The 20,567-nt window shown below is 47.4% G+C and overlaps 1 protein-coding gene and 1 long non-coding RNA gene across 2 annotated transcripts in view; one reads left to right on the top strand and one right to left on the bottom strand.

The window, feature by feature from the left end:
* Positions 1–20,567, top strand: part of LOC306659826 — a 784,421-nt gene that overhangs the window by 145,615 nt on the left and 618,239 nt on the right. The gene's annotated exons all lie outside the window — the stretch shown is intronic.
* CXCL12 (C-X-C motif chemokine ligand 12) lies at positions 7,005–19,151 on the bottom strand. The gene is made up of 4 exons (XM_079137609.1): positions 18,927–19,151; positions 14,812–14,929; positions 12,443–12,529; positions 7,005–9,830 (listed from the first exon to the last, which is right to left on the bottom strand). Exons 1-4 carry the CDS (start codon positions 18,985–18,987, stop codon positions 9,737–9,739), a joined length of 360 nt encoding a protein of 119 aa, XP_078993735.1. The 5' UTR covers positions 18,988–19,151; the 3' UTR covers positions 7,005–9,736.

Raw genomic sequence — 20,567 nt, 5'->3', positions numbered from 1 at the left:
TAGAGCACTTATGATTCTCTGGAGGTGTCATGAATTTAAAGAGACCAGGCAGGAGAAATTTTTTGGTTTTTTGTTTGTTTGTTAGTTTTCTGAGCTCTAATCAACTCTAGAGGTGCAGATGCAACATGGATTGAGTTTAATTGGAGATGAATTGTCAAGAAATTAATAGCTACCAATAGTTGGTTCAAGTCTAAGGCTCCTCCCGCTCAGTCATCTATTACATAAGTACATTTTACTATCCTACCCAATACCCTTCCATTTGCGGAAATAATAGAAGGGCTGAGTTTCATGTTGTTTTGCTTATTTGGTCTCATGGACCAAGGAGTAGATGCAACACTGTTTGCTCCAAAAGTTAACAGCATGGTCCCAGAAAATTAAGAGCAGCTCTTGACACAGGTAAGAGGATCAAAGCTTGGATGGACTTTCCCAGAGTTTGCCACTCACAGGCTTGTCCTTGGCTGACAACAGCTCTCATCTAGTGTTTGTTAAACATCAATTGTGACCAGGCACAAAGAATAAAGCCTCATGCAGGGCATCTGGGGCTTACAGGAGAGTGGGATGTCCTAGGAATGGACTCTGCCTGAAAACATTGTCTCCAGAGTATGTTTTCCTCAATGGACACACTGCACACTGACTGTTGGGTGGACCCCATATCCCCACCTCATGCCTGTTGACTAGACTCAAGGTCTGTACAGGCTGATGTTGCTCGGTCCTCTCACCACAGCTGTTTTGGGTCAGTCAAATTGGTGATGGTAGGTGCCTTCAGCAAGGGAGGAGTGTCCTGACCATTAAGGTATTCTGCACCTTTTATGCAGGGAGGGGTCTGGGAGATGCTTCTAGGTCTTTGATCCATCCCAATAGGGTAGCAAGCAGCAGGCACAGGCTAGTTCACCCATGTGGACTAAAAGGCCTTTCCTTGGAGTTCAAGTTGAAGCCAGGGAGAAGGCTTAGGGCCAGCCCAGGGGAGGCTTGACAGAAGGGCTGGGAGGTCCACAAACTCCCTATGTAAGTGGCAGCCTATGGTTCAAAGCCTCCTTGCTTATCACCATCCTTGGGCGTGTTGCCTTACAGGCCTTGTGATGGTTATTTGGGTATAATAGCCTAAATCTTAATTTGTACCTTGAGGGACATTTGTTTGGAATACATAAACCCAGGGCAGGGTTAGGGAGGACCTCTTGAGGGATCCATGCCTCTCCAGCCTCTCCATGTACAGCCACTTTTGTCCTTCCTCTTGGACTCCCTGGTCTCTTGTCCGTGTCTCTCTAGAAGTCTGTTTCATCAAGTTGTGTTTCCCTCCACTCTTGGGTCTTCCTGCTGTCCACAGTCCTGAGTGCCAAGTCCTTAGTTGTGGGCAAAGAGAAACAGAAGCAGAACTTAAGGCTCACTAAATCATGGCTCTGTACTCTTAGGACAGAAAATCCAATTGGCCCACAAGGCACTTTGGGTATCCACACAGTCCAATCAGTTGTGACAAAGAGACTCTCTCATGGTACTTCCTGGCCTTCAGGACCCTATCAGTGTGGGAGGTCCAGCTCATCTTAGCTGCTTTTGTTCAGTTTGTGCCTCACATAAAGGTGTAGTGAGGGGAGCAAGGAGAAACCCTGGTCTCTGCCCACCATGCCCCGCTCCTTGTGTGAGCTGTATGATCCCGGGAAGGCAAGCCCCCTTTTCTAACTCACACGAGGATACCGCATCGGCTCTCAGTGGCAGTCCTCATGGGCTCAGTAGACCACCCCTCAGAGTCTCACCCTCTTGAGTCTCAGCTTCACTTATACTTTTTAAATGGAGCCTTCAATGATGCTTAAATTAGGGGCATTTCTGTTCTAAGATTTCCTGATGTTCAGATGCTCTATTCTTTTATGAAAATGCCCACCTCCCTGCATTCCCCAAGACCCCAGAGGAACAGAGGAAAAAAAAAAAAAAAGGTCTGCTCACTATAGTACCCATAACACCTAGTGGCAGGACTGGTATCAGAACAGTTGCTGATTGAATAAATGAGGGTTGCAGGTATGGGCAGTTTTATTTGTTTGTTTATTTTTTGACACCACATCATTCTGAAGGACCAATTTGTTGTCAATTCTTGTGCTGCAGAGGTGGCACGGTGTGCTAGAAACATGACTTCACAGGCACCAAGGACCCTGCAGGGGCTATAACCAAGAAGCTTCTCCCCATTAATCAGGAAGTCAGGCTCAACTTGTATGTCACTTCTAGCTCTACTTGGTATCTGGGCTTTATTGAGGGGCTGAGTTGGTAGGTGGATGTGATTTCTATTTCAGCTCTGTGGCATCCACCCTATAAGTGGCATCCACTCTGTATGTAATGGGGAGGTTCTGAGGTTCTGAGCATAGGAATGACGTGATCATTTCTGGATTGAAAACAATCTGGACACAGACATTTGGGGCTTTTGTGCCAGTCTCTCCTTTGCAATGTGTTTGTGGACTAGGGAGAATGTGGATCTCAGGGCATCAGAGGTGGAGAGAGGGCACTGTTTGTGGTAGAGGGTGAGTTTTCCTATCCCTCGAATGCTAGCTGCTTGGTCTAATAATCTCAGTTCTTGGTGGCACTAAGCTTCCATGTAGTAGCTAGGGAGACTGAGACACACACCAAGTGATGTGTCTCAAATCAGAGGGCAGGCAGAGAGAACAGGATTCAAGTTCTTCTCTACTCATCTTCATACCCTTGCAGGTTGTTGTGACCCCATGCCATCTCTCCCGGGGCTGCCTCTAACCCTTCCTTTCTCCAGTGCACGTGCAACTGAAAGAGGACAGTTTCTGTCCTAACTCACTCCATTTTGCTCCTTTTGCCAGCAAATGAGTTCTTCCCAGCCTATCTCAAATTCTAAGAACAGCAAACCCTGCAGGCCTATACCTTATGATGGAAACCAGGTTGCTCACATAGGCAGGAGCAATCATCTCATGATGGGAACTGAATTGGCCCCACAAGCAATAATGATTCTCCAGATGCCAGCAGGACCTTGCATAACTAGACCTGAGATAATGATCAACCAGACTACTGTTTGGCCAAGACTGTTTGACTATGCATACTTCTTGCCCCTCCTTCCACCCTGCTTTTGTCCTTACCCTATACAATCCTAAAGCTGTTGCCAGTACCCTGAAGACAGAGTTTAGAATGTTAGTCCCCTCTTTCTTCCCAGTGTGTCCACAGTGAATGAATTCCTTTCTGACTTCATCACCACTGTATCTCTTACTGGATTCTTGAGGCAGTGGGTTGCAGAATCTGGTCTGTTGGGACCCCCAGAGTCAGGTCTGTGGCCTAGGTCTCTGGTAACATAATTTAGCATCTATGTGGCGTCCACCTTATAAATAATGGAGAGGTTCTGAGCATAGGAGTGACATAGTCGTGTCTAGGCCAAAAACAATCTGGACTTAAACATTTAGGGCTTTTTTCTGTCCTCTCCTTTGCAATTGCAGTTGACTGCAGATTGTAGAGAATGTGATAGAAAGTGTTAAGGAACAAACTTCAAGAGGACAAGGGCCCTGTCTATTGAATTCACACCATGGTTCCCAGGGTCCAGGACAGGGCTGATCTGACATTTCCTGTTCAGGACAGGAAATGGCAGAGTCCCAGCAACAACTTTAGGGATGCGGACCTCTGTTACCTTCTGCCAAGACTGACAAGGGCAGAGCAGAGGTTTTCTTCCTGACAACTGTTGGGAAAATACTTGGGACCCTTGCTCAAAATCCCCCTTCTGGAGCTTGCCTTTAAGAACTGATCCCAGCAAAACCCAGAGAAAAGGAAGTACCTCTACTCTGCTAAGGGTCAGGAGTGGCAATTGTGACCCCAGAATTCTTGCTTGTGATTACATGAATGGCCTGTTCCCACTAACCAGTGCAGTTAGGGATTGGGTTTGAGGAAGAGAAACCAAGACTGAAAAATTTTATGCAGTAATGCTCATTTCAAATTCTTGGTGGCTACATTTGAATACAGATCTTTATTAGGAAAATTATAAGTGCAGATACATCTTTTCCATTGATATGACTTCAAAGTAGAAATTGTTGTTTCTCAAAGAGTTGTTACTTATTTAAAAAAAAAAAAAAAAAAAGCACACACTGCATACAGGAAGCTGCCTTCTCCAGGACCAATTTCACATTATCTGGGAGATGCAATTTAAACAATATAAAATACAGTATTTATCACATTTAACACTGAACCCATCACTGCTCAAAGACTGAGAGCCTGGCGAGGTTGGTTTTGTCAGTGGTCTGCTTAAGGGATTTAGAGATTTCTAGGCAGCATTTCCAGGAATGGGGGTCCCTCAGAGTGGATCAGGAGATCTGGGCAGAGGGATTAGGACCCCCCAAATTTTCATCCAGCTGGAAAATGGTGCACTAATATGGGGAAGATGATCAACTCTCAGCTGGGGAGACCCCGGTGATAATTCCAGAGAGAAAATCACACCATGGAAGGATCAATAGGATACAATGGAGAGCTTTAGGTCTCCAGATATCCCCCAGGGAAGACTGGGAAGACTGCAAACCTTTTGCAATGCAGACCCTCTGCTCGAAGCTGAACCAACTCTCTTAGGAGGTGATCTCTGGTGAACAGGTAGACAAGCAGAGGGCCCTCCTGTATCTCCTCGCTAGTGTCTCAGTGCCTTGGCCAGAGGGCGACAAACAACAGTGCAAACAACACATGGCACAAATTTGGATTCCAACACACAGCACATCTGTGAGCCCCCAGCCCGGCTTCCCAGTCCTAATGCAAAGGCTAGTGTCAGGGGTGAAGGACAATCCAGGAGGCTGCATGGAGCCCAAGGGAATGTCAGGGTATAGGCAGCACCAGGACTAGGAGGGACAGCTGGTGTTCCTAGTCAACAACTCAGTGATGCATTTGATTTGTATTTTGAAAGCAAAAGTGGGATTAGGATGGGGAGAGAAGTTTCCTTTGCAAATTGGGTATTTAAATGCATATTTCCTTCAGTCAGGCAGTCTCCATTTAGGAGCCCATTGTTAGTACAGAACTGTTATCTCCCTGGAGTTTCTACTCTTACCCATTTCTCCCTCTATGTAGAAGAGACAAATGACTCCTTACTTAAGTATAGTTGAGATTTAGGGTCAAGCTTGTTTCTTTTGAAGCAGGAGATTTAATGGTCCTAGTTCCTGGATACCAGAGGGAAGATGCTTCCAAATTTTCCATGAGGCATATCTTGAATTATCTGGCAAATTAATGTCCCACTGGATATTCAATTATTTCATGTATAATTCAGAAGCCTTGTAGTGATGGACTAATTGCAAAAGAGGATTTTGAAATTAGTTCTGTATTTTTATAATTAATGAAGATCTCCTACACTTCACTTTTTTCCAGTATAACATAACTGGTTTGAGAATTTTAATTTTTGTTTGAATTGGGAGAATTTTTTGATGGATGGATTTATTTCTTCTATGAAGAGCTAATTTAAAGGAATATTTATGGAAATGCCTGACATACATACGTTACTAATTAAAGATTATGAACTCTCACAACACCCACAAGTGAAGTTTCTTTTTAACTTCCTTTTTCCATGTTACATACAGTGTCCTGTCAAATGATAACTTTCCTTGCTTTTTCCATCTTCTTCATTAAAGTGGCTCACTGGAGTCTTCAACCAAATGAGAAAAGTATCAGTGAGACTGAATGAAAAACAAAACATACGAAAAACCTCAAGTGCTTACATTTGAAAGAAGTTTAATGTAAATCTACGGTCGGCTTTTAAAGGGAAAATCCCAAATGTCAGGTATTTTATCCTACTTTCTTAGAAGAATGCCCTGCTGTACCTCCTGGAAGCACATATTAACATGTGCCAGGAGAGAAGTCCAGGGTAAAGTAAGATATGATGTCCAAATGGTGAAGACATGCCAAATGATGAAGAAGATGATTAGATTTTAATTGGGAAGGGATTTTCATATCTAGGATTATTTTATGATTTGCATTTTGAAAATAATAATAGAAATTGAGAATTTATTTTCCTTGTTATTCTCAGAACAATGCTGAGGTTGGCACCCCAGGGACAAAATTCTGCAGTTTTAAGATATCAACAACTATAGAGACATTAAGGGTTAGCAGTCCTCAGAGATCAGTGCTGCTGCAAACAACATTCCCATGGGTTCTGTCTGATGATCCACCTGGTTTTGTGACCAGTGGGGAAACCAGGCTGCTCACCTTGATCACAGGCCTAATCAGGAACTGTTCACAGGTTCTGAGGGGGTGGCTCCTGACACTCAGCCTTTGCACAGGAGTAAGGGACAGTGCATGCACCAAGATGTTGGTCACGGATGAGGACATTGGCTTTGAACAAAACATAGGATTGGACAACGGACAATATTCCAAACAAGACATAGATGAGCACAGTGTTTTCAGGGAACACCAGGTATTTTGCTTTCCTTCTTGGTGCCCAGTTTCAGTGAAAGCTTTCATCTTGAGAGAGTCCTTTTTCAGGATCATGGAGACAGTCTTGGAGACACATGATGATGGATGAGAGAGAGAATGATGAGAAGAACGTGATGGGGTGTGGAGGAGAGCACGGGATGAGGAGTGGGTCTCATTCTGCCCTGGCCTCACGTTCCTGCCTCAGCCCAGGGAAGCCCTGCCATCCTCAGGGAGGAAGCAGACCCCGGCTCCCATTTGGAAAGGGAGTGAGCCTCCTGTCTCAGCTTAGAAAGATAAAAAAGTCAGGAACCCCAGATCAGAAGAGAGGGGCTCCTTGGGAAAGATACTATAATAAGGCAAATAACATAAAAGCCTTAGCCTAAGTTCCTATCAGTCACCAATGACATTGGATAATCAAACTAAATGAAAAATAAACACCATGTACTTTTGCTACATAATCAAATGGTGAAAGTAAAGCAAACTGTGCAAAACAAGGCCCTTGGAAATGCATTCAGCCCTGCCCAGGAGCAGGAGAAGTGGCTGTAGGCCCTTCCCTAACACTGACTTCAGACCTGGGCTCCTTCTGTAAGGTTTCCTCAGGCGTCTGACCCACCTCTCACATCTTGAACCTCCTGTTAACAAGAACAGAGGAGACACCATTAAGGACGGTTCCCCCAGCATGCCTGGGACTCAGCCCTACTCCAGCAGGCGGTTGCCTGGCAGAAGCCATGGGGCCCTTACTTCTTACTTCCAAATCATGGCCAAGTGTCTTCCGTCAGAGGCCTGAGACAGCAGGGGTGCAGGGGAAGACAAGGCCAGGGTTGAAGCAGAGGAATCAGACGTAAGGCAGGAAGCAGAGACAGATGGTTGCAGCAAGCACAGGGTGTGGCAGATGCACAATGGCACAGGGAGGCATGGCACGAGAGTACATGACAGACAGGTCATACTGCATTAGCCTCAGAGACATCAGTGCTGTGTGGCCTCCCTGCCCGAGAGCAACAGGACTTACGCTGAAGTCACACATCCATTGCAGCAATGACAGGTGCTCTGCGCCACTAGGCATCCCCAGGTCTGAGTCTCCTGAAAAGAGGCACTTCACACAGCTTTCACCATCCACCCACATTCGTTCTTGAGAGCTCTCTGCCAATGCCATGCCAATCCCAGTGGCCTCAGGTAGCCAGGGGGTGGGTGCAGGGGCAGTGGGACTTTCCAGGAGTCACCTGTGCTGGGTAGTGTACAGTGACCCACACCTCTCACCTGGCTGCCAATTTGCGCAGGCAATTCCTAATTTCAATCAGTCATGGAATCCAGGACAGGCTCTTCGGCTCTTCCATCATGACTCTGTCTTCAGCAGGCTGGGGCCTGCCCCTTGTAAGAGCTTCAGAAGCCTCTTGTAAGATACAGAGAGGCCCCCTGGAGTGTCATAAAGACCGATGGTGCTTTCTTGTGTTTGTTAATGTGGTGCTCATTTTTAGTCCCCACAGCCATGGTTCCCCCATGAGTGGGGTGGGTTGGAGGTGGCATCCCTGGGGCACTGCAGAAAACTGTCTGCCACCTCGGAACAGCCTTAGCTCGACCCTCAACTGCCAGAGGGCCACAGGGATGCCCTAGGATGAGCTAACCACCACTCTCCAGACACAGAGCTGCTGTCTGGGGCACAGGTCTGGCCTTCTGGGCTGCTTTTGTAACAGTAGGAATTTCCCAGCCAAAGTTCTACACACCAAAACTAAGCTGGCTTCCACAGAAAGGATGGCAGTCCTGAGCAGCCCAGCCAATAGACCGATGCCCGAAGCAATGGAGAGGGCAGGAGGAGGAGGACATCCTGCACACCCAAAGGCTCAGTCATATGTCCTCAGAACTGACGAGAAGGAAATGGGCTGGGACAGCTATCCAGATAAAAAATATGGCAGTGGGAAATGCAAGGTCTTTGTTCTAGTGCCCTGATAAGACATTCAGGCCATGAGGAAAGTGGACTGTTCTACTTACTTAGTGCTGGAATCATAAGGCAGCACACAAAGACACAGTGTGCACCTCACCAAGGAACCCAGGAGTGTCTGATCATAGGGACCTTGTTGGGTTGTCCTCTCCTGAAGTCTGCTTGCTCCACATTCCAACCACTTCTTTCTGTATCAATTTATTGAAATTATGACCAGGGTGTGTGTGTGTGTGTGTGTGTGTGTGTGTGTGTGTGTGTGTGTGTGTGTGTGTATGCATGTGCGTCCGAGCGCATGCACATTTCTGTGCAGAAAAGGGTTGAGGAATTCAAGGCATCCTTTTTCAAAGTACTACTGAAATTGGGGCCTTGTCCTCTCATGTGGTCCCCATCCTTCTAGTCCAAATTAGAGTAACTTGGAAAAAAAATCTGAGATATAAATCCACAGGGGAGGGAGAGCAGGGTGGAGGAAAGTTCTAGTACTTAAGCCATATTTGCTATAGGCAGATATTTCCTGTGAGTGACGCAGCTGTGCCCTGGAGCCTGGATGGCACACCTTCATAAAGACCTTCCCAGGAAAAGTGTGGAGGGGACAAGCTAGGAGTCCCCAAAGCTGCAGGCCCTTCACACAGTTCCAGAACACATCTGTCCTCCACGTGGGAAACCCGTTTAAAGACTTTAAAGTGAACTGCCCGAAGACGAGGCTCCCTGAGAAGCATTTCACATCTGTTCTCCAGGAATGCAGCATTCCTTCCTGCTCACCCCACACAGTCTGCAGAAACCCACGTGTGTGAGGTAAGCCTGCTCATGCTCACGCAGATCAGGGAGGAAGGAGGGGCTGAAGAAGTCCCTTCCCTGATTACAGAGTGGTGAAGCACCAGGCAACAGGTGCTTGGGAAAGCACTGGCTGGGGCTAAGAGCAAGTCAGTCATCAATCGTCCTGGGAACTTTGACAGGGACAGCGTGGCTGTGGGGAAGACTAGGCATAAGACACATACTCCTCTTGGTGAGGGCACCTCTGCTGGACTACCGGGCTTCTACGGGCACTGGCCAGGTGGCCACACCCTGGTCTCAACAGGACTGCAGGCTGCAAGTGTGTGGAGCTGTGGGAGTTCCAGCTGGAGGGCTCAGCAGCCAGGGTGATGCTGGAGACCTGGGCCAGGCTCGGAGGTCCTGAGCACACAGGTTCCACGCCGCGGGTCCCTACCCCAGTCTCTCAACAACTATTTTCTTCATAACTTAGCAGACCAAAAAGGGCCTTAAAAAGCACATAAATACAGGAGCTGGTGTGGCCATCAGGATGGCAAAGCGCTGCTCCCCCACAAAGTCTGAGCACCTGCCCAGTGCGCCTCGGGTCTGCCCTGGAGCAGGGTTAGAGCGAATTTACAAAGCGCGGAGAGCAGAGTATACTGCGGTCCATCTGGAGGTGGCAGATAACTAGTTTTTCCTTTTCTGAGCAGCCTTTCTCTTCTTCTGTCGCTTCTTTTTTCCTATCTTTTCTTTTTTCCCCACTTTTTCTTCTCTGCGCCCCCTTAGATAAAATTAGTAGAACCATTAATCATGTTGAAATACACAGGAGTTTGTCTCAGTCTGCACAATATTTAACACAGGCTCATGTGACTGTTTAACTCTGTCTTTAGTCTCAGGCCTGGAGGCCCCTGAGCAAAGTGCTATTCATAGGTAATTCATTAAAATAAATTAGACATTTTCCCCTATTCAGACATATGGGTTAAATGGGCTTCCACATAATACTTTTGAAATAGTTATAGCAATAGCCAATAGGAGAAGCTGAGCCCGGTTCTTACAACCCCCTGAGGCTCTCACTGGTGACAAGGAATCCACACCACAAAGGGTGTGGAAGGATGCCCAGGACCAAGCAGTTGGTCTTCTCTCTCACCCCTCCCTGCCTCTCCTCAGGCTTCCTTCTTTCTCAGTGCAGAGTTGAAGTCTGTTCACTTTCTCTTAAAATAAAATAAAAAATCTCTGCTTTTCAAGTCAAATAACATTTTGGAGATTGGAGGCCCAGAATTCAGATGACCTTTCAGGAGAGTAAGAAGGCAGCCTGATCCCACCTTCTCCTTTCTGGATGCTGGGGAACACCCCCTGGGAATGACTGGGATTGTTCTGGAGAGCAAGGGAGAGAGCTGGTTAGCAGAATTTTATTAGAGCAACTGGCTCATGACTGTCACATTAAAATGATTCAAGCTGAATGGTATTTAATGATTTATGGGGTAAGGCCACCTGTTCTTGTGAAAGCCTAATATTAACCATGGCCTGGAGTCATGGGATTTTTACATGGGAAAATGGGATAGCTTGATATTACTAGGGTTGAGTCTCTGGGGATTACATGAGGATGTTAGGAGAACTGAGGAGGAGGAGGAGGGAGGGGAAGAGGAATTAGTGAGTCAAATATTATTCATCAGAAAACTAGCACTCTACTTCATTGGGTTAAAAAAAAAAAAAAAAAAAAAAAAAAAAAGACACAAAAACTTGAGCTGCAGCTTTAATCTGCTCTTGAGAAAAAGTCCCATGCAGTGTCATTCACATATGGACTCTGCAGAAGGGATCTACAGCACCTGCCCAGCAGGCCAGCTCTTTAAAATAATCTTCAGAAATGCTTATGAGCTCATCTCTAACAACTAATGAATTTTATTTCAGGTAAATAAATTCCCACATACAGTAGGAGGTTTATACCCATGAAAACAATTGGCATTTTATTGCTAGTGCATATAATGTCACATTTGATACAATTTCAGTACAAGTGAAAAAATACACTGTGGCTAACATTGGAACGCTGCAATAACATTTATATATCATATATATTTCTTTACAAATTGCCAGTAGTTTATAATCATAGATAAAGGTCACCTACTGACATTCATATGGCTCCACTTCAAATATATGAATTGTTCAACTACAAATATATTCTGAAATACACTTGTTTTCTAAAGAAACGTAAAAAAATGTGCACAAAAATATATATAAAAAATGCCTTGCAAAAAGTTACAAATACCACTAGGACCATCTGTGGACCACATTTATGCACAGAAATTTCATCTTGCCCACACTTCTGATTGGAACAGGAGGGCTGTTTTGTGGCAAGGTTATTCATTTTTTTTATTTGATTTCATAAACCTCAGAGATTGTAGAACTGCCACAGTTACATAGGCTTTAGAGGCAATCAGAGAAACCAAATTCCTTAAATCAAATACTCAGATTTAAAATTGCATTTATTAAAATCTTGCAAAGACTTGTCTTTTGTGGGAAAGTGGGGGAATGATTTCACATCCTCCAGAAGGGGGTTGACTCCATTCTGGAGGAGACCAAAGTGGGATCTCACAGAGGGTCCAAGTTGGTGGGGAGGCAAAGAAAGGAGAGTGGGGCAGGGCGAGAGCCCAATGATCACCCTCCTCCCTGCCAGTGTGGCATCGATCAGGTTACAGAAATGAGAAGCAGAAGCGAGATGCAGCATGCTTTTGGAGGCAGGAAGAGGGCAGGAATGGCCAGGAGGGCGTCTCTATGCACAGTCCCCAGTGATAGTGGCTTCTAGGTGGAGGCCCCAGGTCCAATCTCTGAACCTGAAAGAGGAGGTAAAGGCAGCGGCTTCTGCCTGGACCTGCGGTGTGAGAGCCACACGGAGGCGTCTTTGGAGGAGCACCCCTGTAGGAGTGTTCTGCACTCTTCCTCCAGCCTCAGTCATTGGCAGGAAGAAAACTTTTGAACTCCCTGTGAAGCCATCACCCCACTGTGCCCAGAGACCCCAGGGGAGGAGAGGAAGAGCTCCAAAACAAACCAAATACAGATTCTGAAGTAATCATTGGTTTAAAAAATGATAATGAGGATGATGATGATTGTGATGATCATGAGGGAACTGACTGGTTGGGATAATACAATTTCTTAGACAAACCCATTATAAAAGCTGTAATGGATGAATACAAGCTGCAATATCATATCATACACTTTAAATGCAATGTCTATATGCTGGCAAACTTCAGGCCTAACCCCAGATCAATGCTGCCTCACAGGCTCACCTCCTCTGGGGGTTCAGGCCCACCTCCCACCAACTCTGCCCTTTTATCCCTCACAGGTTTTAGCCTTCCTCAAGTGGGTCTAGTGGAAAGTCCTTTTGGCTGTTGTGCTTACTTGTTTAAAGCTTTCTCCAGGTATTCCTGAATCCACTTTAATTTTGGATCAATGCACACTTGTCTGTTGTTGCTCTTCAGTCTTGCACTGCCAAAACAGAAGAGGCCACAGGATATAATTGAATGGAAGAAGGCATTGCTACACTTTGCATGTGTGCTCAGTCACCCAATTTAGGACCTTCCCTGAAGGGAAGAGCTGTCAGAGGTTGAGGTTGGAGAGCAGCTCGACAGGTGCTGGGGAAAATACAATACTAGCAGTATGGAAGGTTCCATAGCAGAGATGGAGAAACATGAAAAACCTCTTTACAGGGGAGTCCAGGGAGAATTCACAGCAGGGAACATTTGAGTTGGCCTTTGAAGGGTAAGTAGGAGCCTGGCAAGTGAAGAAAGGAGAAGGGGAAAACAACAGCAAACACACCGAAGGGGTCAAAGTTGTATAGAAGATGTGCTGGAGAGTGGAAGCAGGCTGCTAAAGGACTTGTGGCCAGATGTAAGGGGCAAAGAAGTGGGGACTTCATTTAGAAGTTTATGGAAGCTTCCAAGGAGCATAGAGGGTGACAGAAGCAGATTTTTATTTTGATGGAGCATCTTGATAGCCCATGGAACAGATTACAATATTTTGTGGGGGTGAGGGGAGTTCCAAGAGAGGAGGGATAGTGCAGATTGGGGAGGAACGGTACAGGTTGAGAGGGAAGAGTGCAGGTGATTTGCTAGAAAATGGTTTCAGAAATATTTTACAAGTTCACCGAATATTTCATGGTCTTTTTCTTTTTTCTTTTTATCAGCGCTGGGGATCAAACCCAGGGCCTTGCACTACCATTGAGTTATACCCCTAACCTTCATTTATTTTTTAGAAGTAGACTGAACTTTCCACTTCTCAGTTCCACTCAAAGCTTCCATATATGAAAACTCCTGGAGAGGAGCTGGATTTCTCTTTGGACCCCTCTTCATAAAGGCCTGGGTAAGGACAATCTCCAACACCCCTGGCCTCACTGTCTGTGAGGACAACTAAGCTCCAGTACAGTGATTAAGGGACAGCCACTGAGTCTTCAAATAGCTTGCCCATGAATTGAACAAGTTTGCAAAGAAGGGGTGTGGCTTGCAGCAAATCAGACTGAGAATCCTTTAGCCTGTGAATCTCCTCGAAACAGCCATTTATTAATTTAGTGTTTGCCCAGACCTGAGAATTGTATTTGATCTCTTCAACTTACAAGGGACATTCACAAGCAAACGAACCCGTATATCTTTGCTACAAAGCTTAGCAAATTCACTATCTCCAAAATACCCTGCATAGGAGATATATTTTTTGGTAAACAAGTAGTGAAAAAAATTCCACCTTTTGTGGCCCTAACACATGCTGTAAATGGCAAACACAGTCAAAACAGCAAAGGTTAGAAAAAGAAGAAAGATGAAGAAAATCAAATCTAAAACAGTTGATGTCGAGTGAAAAAATTGGGGAAGTTGCAGCTTTTGTTTTAACTGCTGTGTCCTTAGCCCATTTTTAGCACTGGGACTTTTGAGAAAGCAAAGAGTTCCTAAAGAATTCCTAGCCCTAATCTCCCCAGGTGTAGACACAGGATTACCTGAGGGCAGGATAGCCAAGGAATGGATTCCTAGGCATGTGGCTTTCATCTGTACTAGGCAAGATCTTTGTGCCTTACAGATGTGTGATTTTGAGTTTTTCTTATTTCTCATATGAATTAAATCAAATGTTGGTAGCTGCCATCAATATCGAAGTACAGGGTGGGGAACCAGCAATAACAAACAAATAAAACTCACAGGTTGGACTTGAGAAAAAAGAATGCAGTTAAATGAGCTGAAAATTTTGAGGTTTTATCAAATGATTAAAGATGACCTCAAGGCTGGGGAGATAGCTCTCAGCTGGTAGAGTGCTTTCCTTGCAAGCACAAGGCCCTGAGTTCGATCCCTAGTATGGCCAAAAAAAAAAAAAAAAAAAAAGATGACTTCAACTGAATTTGAATCTTATGATCTTTTCCTATGAGAAAGGATTAATTCAAGGTCCTGAAGCTGATAGGAGAAATAGAACCATTACTAGCAAAGGGCTGGCTAATTTATTGGACTTTGGCTAATCATGGTTAGCCATAGTTTCTCCAGTTCAGAGGCAGCCAGCTGTGCTGTGCTAGAAAGGAGAAAGTTTGGAAGGTGAAACAAGAACAACTATGAGCCCAGAAGGGTGCCAAGGACAAGATTGGCTTTCAAATCTCACATCTGATGGCATTTTCAAAGTCCTCATGGTAAAAGTAGTTGTCACAAATTACACCAAGTTCAAGTCTGAGTGTCCAGCATCTATATTTTCTATACTATAGCAATTAGATGCAAAATCACTGGAGGATGATATTTAAGACTTACACAATCTGGAGGGCACAATTCGGAGTGTTGAGAATTTTGAGATGCTTGACATTGGCTCTGGCAACATGGCTTTCGAAGAATCGGCACGGACATCTGTAGCTCAGGCTGACAGGTTTTCCTAGAAGAGGTAAGGAGAACAAGGCACCTTGTTACCTTGCCGGGCATTATTGAAGATCCAAGGAGGGAGATGGTGGGATCTCCTTCCTTGGATGGGAGGCATAGGTTCAGGATCAAGAGAAATGTGATGAATTACACATTACAGGGCATTCTGGCAAAAACCATCTCATGAGGCAGCACTGAGTTCTAGGCGGTCTCTGAATCAGCTTCCACAGCACAATTGTTCTCAAGGGAGCAAGAGGTGGACCCTAGGGGAATAAGGAGATTAAAGGAAAAGACACCTGCTTGAAGTGTCTGAAGATAAAGGTAGGAATTAAAGGAGATAACAGTTTCAGTCAAAAACACTGAGATTCCCAGTTTTTCTTGGCAAAGCAAACTTCTCCAGGACTACTGGTAGACTATTTCAGGGAAGGGGGAAGGGGAAGAATAAGACTGAAGGCTTCCTCCCCTCCCCCTCTGGCACAAGCTTTTGGTCCAGAACTGCAAAGCTCAGGGGAATGCTGTCCTCCCCCACCTGCAGTTTTCCCTGTCACATTCACCTTAAGCCCTGAAAACCACAAAAGAATCTCAGCCGGGTTCCTACCTGGGAGTCCTCAGAGTGCAGGCTAAGTGCTTACCTTCTCCCTAGTACTTCCCAGAAGGCTGGAGTCAAATGTGGCTTTTATTGCCCGTGCAGGGATGACAGTCTCCTGGATCCTATTACAGTCTTTGTTTGCCAATTCACCAATTCGCAAAATGCCATAATTGACACTCATTAGTGTAAATTAGCGAGGAGCTCCTGCTGAATGGAACTCCTTTAAGACTCACCCTTTAAGTCTAGAATTGCAAACCCTGGGGGGATGGGATTTATCTTTTTTTTTTTTTTTTCCTGAAGATTTTTAAGAAGCCCTGCTTAATAACCCAAATTATTTGAATTTGTGGATATTTTCATCCAGAATCACATGTATGTCTGAGAATATTAAGTTCAGAGATTTAAGGTTTTGTTTGACAGTTTAGGGTTCCACGAGACCTCAGGGTGTTTACTGTATCTTTGGGAAATAGCTGTGGAAGTGGGTCAAGTCTTGTGCATGAGGGGCTTATGTTTTCTACAGGCTACATTCAGTTGAGGGATGATGTGGCCTGGGAATAGCAGTGTATTTAGTCACCAGTCAGGGAAAAAGCAGACACCTCTACCTGCCAGGACCAACAATGAAAACCATGAGGAGAAAACCTGGCAAAAAGATACAGAAAACCACCAACACAGGGTTGATTCCAGCAACTGCACGGGTCCCTGCAGGGGAAGTCAGTGCTGCTCTGTAATCAGATCACCTGGGAAAGTGAACTCAGAGAATGGGACCTGTCAGGCTGGGGTTGAAGATCCCTGAGTGCTATCTCTGGCTTTCCCTCTTTCCCTGCATTTCTCTTGGGTTCTTCTGAGTTGCATGGGGGCTGGCAAACTGAAGCCTGTTAGTGAGGCAGGACTAGCCCCAACCCCAGAGCAACAAGGAGCTTGAAGGGACACAGCACCAAGTGCTAGGCTACAGCAGCAGCAGCAGCAGCAGCAGCAGCAATAACAGCAGTGCTGGGGTGATTGAGGGCTGCTTCTCTCCCACCTCCCCATAAGTTTTCTGGCACCTCTAACCAGTGGATATCAGGCCAGAAATCAGAGCCGACTCTGTGCTCAAAACACAGGCTTTTTCTCTTTCTGCCCGCCCCCCCAGTCCTCCGCCCCTGCTACCCCCTTGAGATTATCCATTTCCTTCAAAGGCAATTCTTATTCCTACCCTCAGGACCCCACTGTCTGTCTGTCAAGCAGAGAGTTTCAACAGGTTTTTAAAGTGATAGAGCTCCCAGGTGTTCTTAGTAGGAAAACTTGATGCTGGTTCAACCGTGTGTCCTTTCCTCCAGTTGTTTTTCTTGTTTTGTTTTGTCACTATTACTAAATCTTCCAACTATTCTGACTGTGAATCCATGTAAAAGCAAAAGTCCTGACCAGTTTCAATGACACCTGGATTTGGAACCTAGTGAGCTTAGCTCCCAGAGCAGTGTCCAGAGAGTATTCCACTCTAATGCAGAGACAAGAGCCCTGGCCACCTTCTCCAAACAGGACTGGGAGTTGGGACCACCTCAGGAAGTCCAGGGTACTCTCGGACCCAGTTACTTGACCCAGTCAGTCAATAAGAGGAGGGTAGACGCCCTAACAGAGATATCTAGGCAGTGTAGCTTTGGGACTGCATAGTCAGAGAGCACATAGACACTAGGAGGTAAAGGGGGGCGGGGGGGGGGGGGGTACTCTGGTGATGCATCAAGGAGAAACTGGACCTGCCTGGAACACTTGACCTGGCCACTTGGCTGCCAAGAGGGCAACTCTGAGGGGCAGGCAAACTAACCTTCCCAAGGTCAGGAGTTGTCTATGAGGCACTTGACTTCCTGTGCTTCCCCTCAGGTCAGATGCACTCAGGACTCAAGGACCTGGGTCCCTGAATTTCTGTATTCTCAAAGCCCCCTCCACCCCAAGGGAGAGGGCAGCACCATTTACCAGAAAGTCTGGTATTATCATACCGGACTATGATACCTCCACCTTCACCAGATTCCTCAATCATTAACACCCAAACTGAATGAATGTCCCGTGACCCAGGGCAGTCGGTATGAAGATGTAGACTGCGATACATTTTTAGCAAAGTAAAAAATCCAAAATTGCCTGTCGTCTGGGCCCTCTCCAGCTCTGACAAACGACTCATGTTTTTCAAGAACACTTCCCGTATAGTCAGCATTCACCGGGTTAGCCCTCTTCTCTCGCCAGGCTCAGCGGTGCGCTGGCCAGACTCACACCCACAGTGACTGTCCGCAGTCAGGTGAGAAACCAGTCTAGCGCTGGGTACCACACAGACCGCTGTGACACTAAGAGCACTCAGAATGTCCTTCAACCCTCTGCAGAAAACCTTGCAGCCAAGGAAGGAGAGCAGTCTGACTGACAAAAGTTTTGTTTTGTGCTAAGAGGCGACAGTTTATTTTGGTTTGCAGCAGTGGTGTCCTCTAACAGTGCAGCGAGTTTTCTCTTCAGAGGCAAAAGAGGGCGGGGGGGCTCTCCCAGTGAAACGGGACACCATCATTCCCAGTGGCCCAAGGCCTTGGCGATTGAACTATGCTGCAGCTCCTATTCCGCAGCAGAGGGCTGAGCTGGCCCGTGACAAAGGCGCCAGTCTGCAGGTGTGTTTGGGGGATGGGGTGAGGACGAGAGTGCATGGCCTGGACGGCCCCTAGGCCTCTCTCTCTCTTGATCCCAGGAAGAGTCATGGAGGCAGTAGGCAGACGCTGCCTCAGGTCCGCGTGGATACGGACCGTCGAGCTGTGCAGAGGAGCTGCCTGGCTGTTGGCGCGAGCGGGACAGCTGCTCTGGGCCGCCAGCCGGCCCTGGCAGAGAGCCCCGCGAGGGTGCGGGAAGAGGACCCACTTCACTTGGAGTGGACGCAACACTGCTGCACCCCACCTCACAGCCAAGATAAGTCCTTCGCAATACTTAACTGGCCGTGCAAAGATGTCTCTCCTACAGTCACTGTCTGATCTCTCCCACCATGCGCAGCGGGACTTGGAGCCCTTTTGCTGCTGGAAACCGACCTCGTTGCCCAAAGGCATTAGCTGGGGGAAGGAGCCTAGGGCCAGTATCTCCACATGCCGCTCCCCAAAACCGCTCACTCAAGCGCCAGTTCCGCACGCGCCACCAGCTCGCTCTTGCCCAGTTATCCTGTCCGACCCAACTCTGCAGCCCGCTGGAAGTTTGGCGGCAGCTTTTTGCCCAGCGCAAAGCAAAGCCTTGGTGCGATGCTTAGAGCTTAGGACGTGGCACTCGGAGCGGGTGAGCACGCAAAGTGAGCTGCCTCGGGTTCCCCTTTGCCAAGCGGCGGGAACTAGGTTCGCTCAGGGCAGCGCGGGCGCAGGCAGAAAAGCTACGGACCTTCACGGAGCGGGAATCCCAGAGTCCAGAGCCCTACCCGGACTTGGCCGCAGAGCGCACTCACCATCGCTGAGACAGAGCGCAGCCAGCACTAGGGCCAGTACGGCGACGACTTTGGCGTCCATGGCGGGGGCGGGAGGACGCTCGGGTGGCAGGGGACACACAGGGGCCAGACACCGAGCGGGTGTAGCGGCGGACGGAGAGTGAAAGTGCGGCGGCTGGAGGCGCTCGCCGGGCGCTTTAGAGGCGAAAGCCACCCGGGGCGGGGCATTGCGTTCAGCAAGGGGCGGGCCTGGAGCCGAATCCTGGCTGTGGTGGGGGTCTCTGACGCGCGTCCTTCTCCAGTACTGAGGTTCCTTCTGTCCCCACCCTCCCGCTCCTCCTCCGCTCCCGTGGTGCTGCTGGGACCGTAGTGTGCCCCAGTCTTTGATCATCTCAGGCCCCGCTGGGTCCTGCTTGGCGCGCCATTCCTGCAAAGAGGCTCCCAGCCGCGCATTCCCATTATGCAGATGAAGAGACTGAGAAAAAATGGGGGATCTGGGAAAAGCTGCGAGACTTTGCCTTTCTATGGCAGAAACTAGGTGAGAACGAATAAAAAACAAACCGCTTGGTTTTGGGGGTGACAGTCGGTTGTGCTGCAGCCTCATTCCAGAGCAGCCAAGAGCTACCTGTTCTCTGAGAACATTCACCCAGCCTCACTGCTCTGCAACTGGTCAGAGCCACACGGATTCCAAGTCAGTACCATTGCTCACCCAGACTCTGTGTCCACCTGTAAAGTTCTAACAGTGTTGGCCGCGTCGAAAGGAAACAAAACAGTTCACCCCGGGGCTCTCAGTAAACGTGAATTTATTTATCCCTCTGCACCTCTGTTCTCTCGACTGTGGAAGGGACTATTCACAGTTTGCACCCCGCAATGTGGAACTAGGGAAATTGAATGAGAATCCCCCGCCCCACCGTGAAGTCCTCCTCATCATGTCTGACACATAGTCAATACTCAAATAATGGAAGCTGGAAACAATTTTTAAAATTTCAGTATTTCCTGCCTCTCCCTCATGAAAGTCCAACGCGACCCAAAGCGGTGAAAGAACTCCCACCCTCTTCTGCCTCTTAGGACAGTGCTCCTGGCGGTGGCCGTTCGGGTCCAGAGAACTTCACCTTCGGATCTGTCCATTGGCGGTGTTCAGCTTCCAAGTAGGTCGCCACGCCTGGACACCCAGTGACAGACCCAGTCAAGTAGGGAAAGGGTGCAGGCAGACAGTCCAGAAGGCGCTGGAATGAGAAAAGCATCTTTTGGGGCCTTGCTTGAGCCAGGTGACACCGGTCACCTCTTTTGTTCCTTTCTCAGAGTGCCAGCCTGTGAATTGTGTTCGCTGTCCGCATCTATTCGTGGGGCACTCTGTGGGAACAGACCTCTGACCCTGGGGAACGCCGAAATCTTAGCCATCGGGCAGTGGGCGGGGCCCGAGGGACTTGGGTTCAGCGGCTCCCTCGAAAGAACAAGGATGGGGCAGGTGTGTGTGTGTGTTGGGAGTCGGGAAGCCGTCAACAGGGGGCTTCCAGGGTTTTGGTAATCTAGCGGGAGAAATGAGTGTCTTCTGCACCCCCCCAAACACGCACGCACACACACACACACACACACACACACACACACACACACACACTTCGGCTCTCAGTTAAAAATTTTGTGGGCCTGAATTCATTCCTC

The sequence above is a fragment of the Sciurus vulgaris genome (genome assembly GCF_902686455.1).
Source record: "Sciurus vulgaris genome assembly, chromosome: 4".
In the NCBI taxonomy this organism is placed as follows: Eukaryota; Metazoa; Chordata; class Mammalia; order Rodentia; family Sciuridae; genus Sciurus; species Sciurus vulgaris.
The sequence above is the reverse complement of the archived record's forward strand: the minus strand, read 5'-3'. Positions and strand labels throughout refer to the sequence as shown.

Coding starts and splice junctions, on each gene's coding strand:
- CXCL12 (XM_079137609.1), bottom strand. CDS start 18,987: ATGGACGCCAAAGTCGTCGCCGTACTGGCCCTAGTGCTGGCTGCGCTC. Junction 12,530..14,811: donor AATTGTGCCCTCCAGATTGT/GTAAGTCTTAAA, acceptor CTGTTTTGGCAG/TGCAAGACTGAAGAGCAACA. Junction 9,831..12,442: donor CTGGAGAAAGCTTTAAACAA/GTAAGCACAACA, acceptor ATTTTATCTAAG/GGGGCGCAGAGAAGAAAAAG.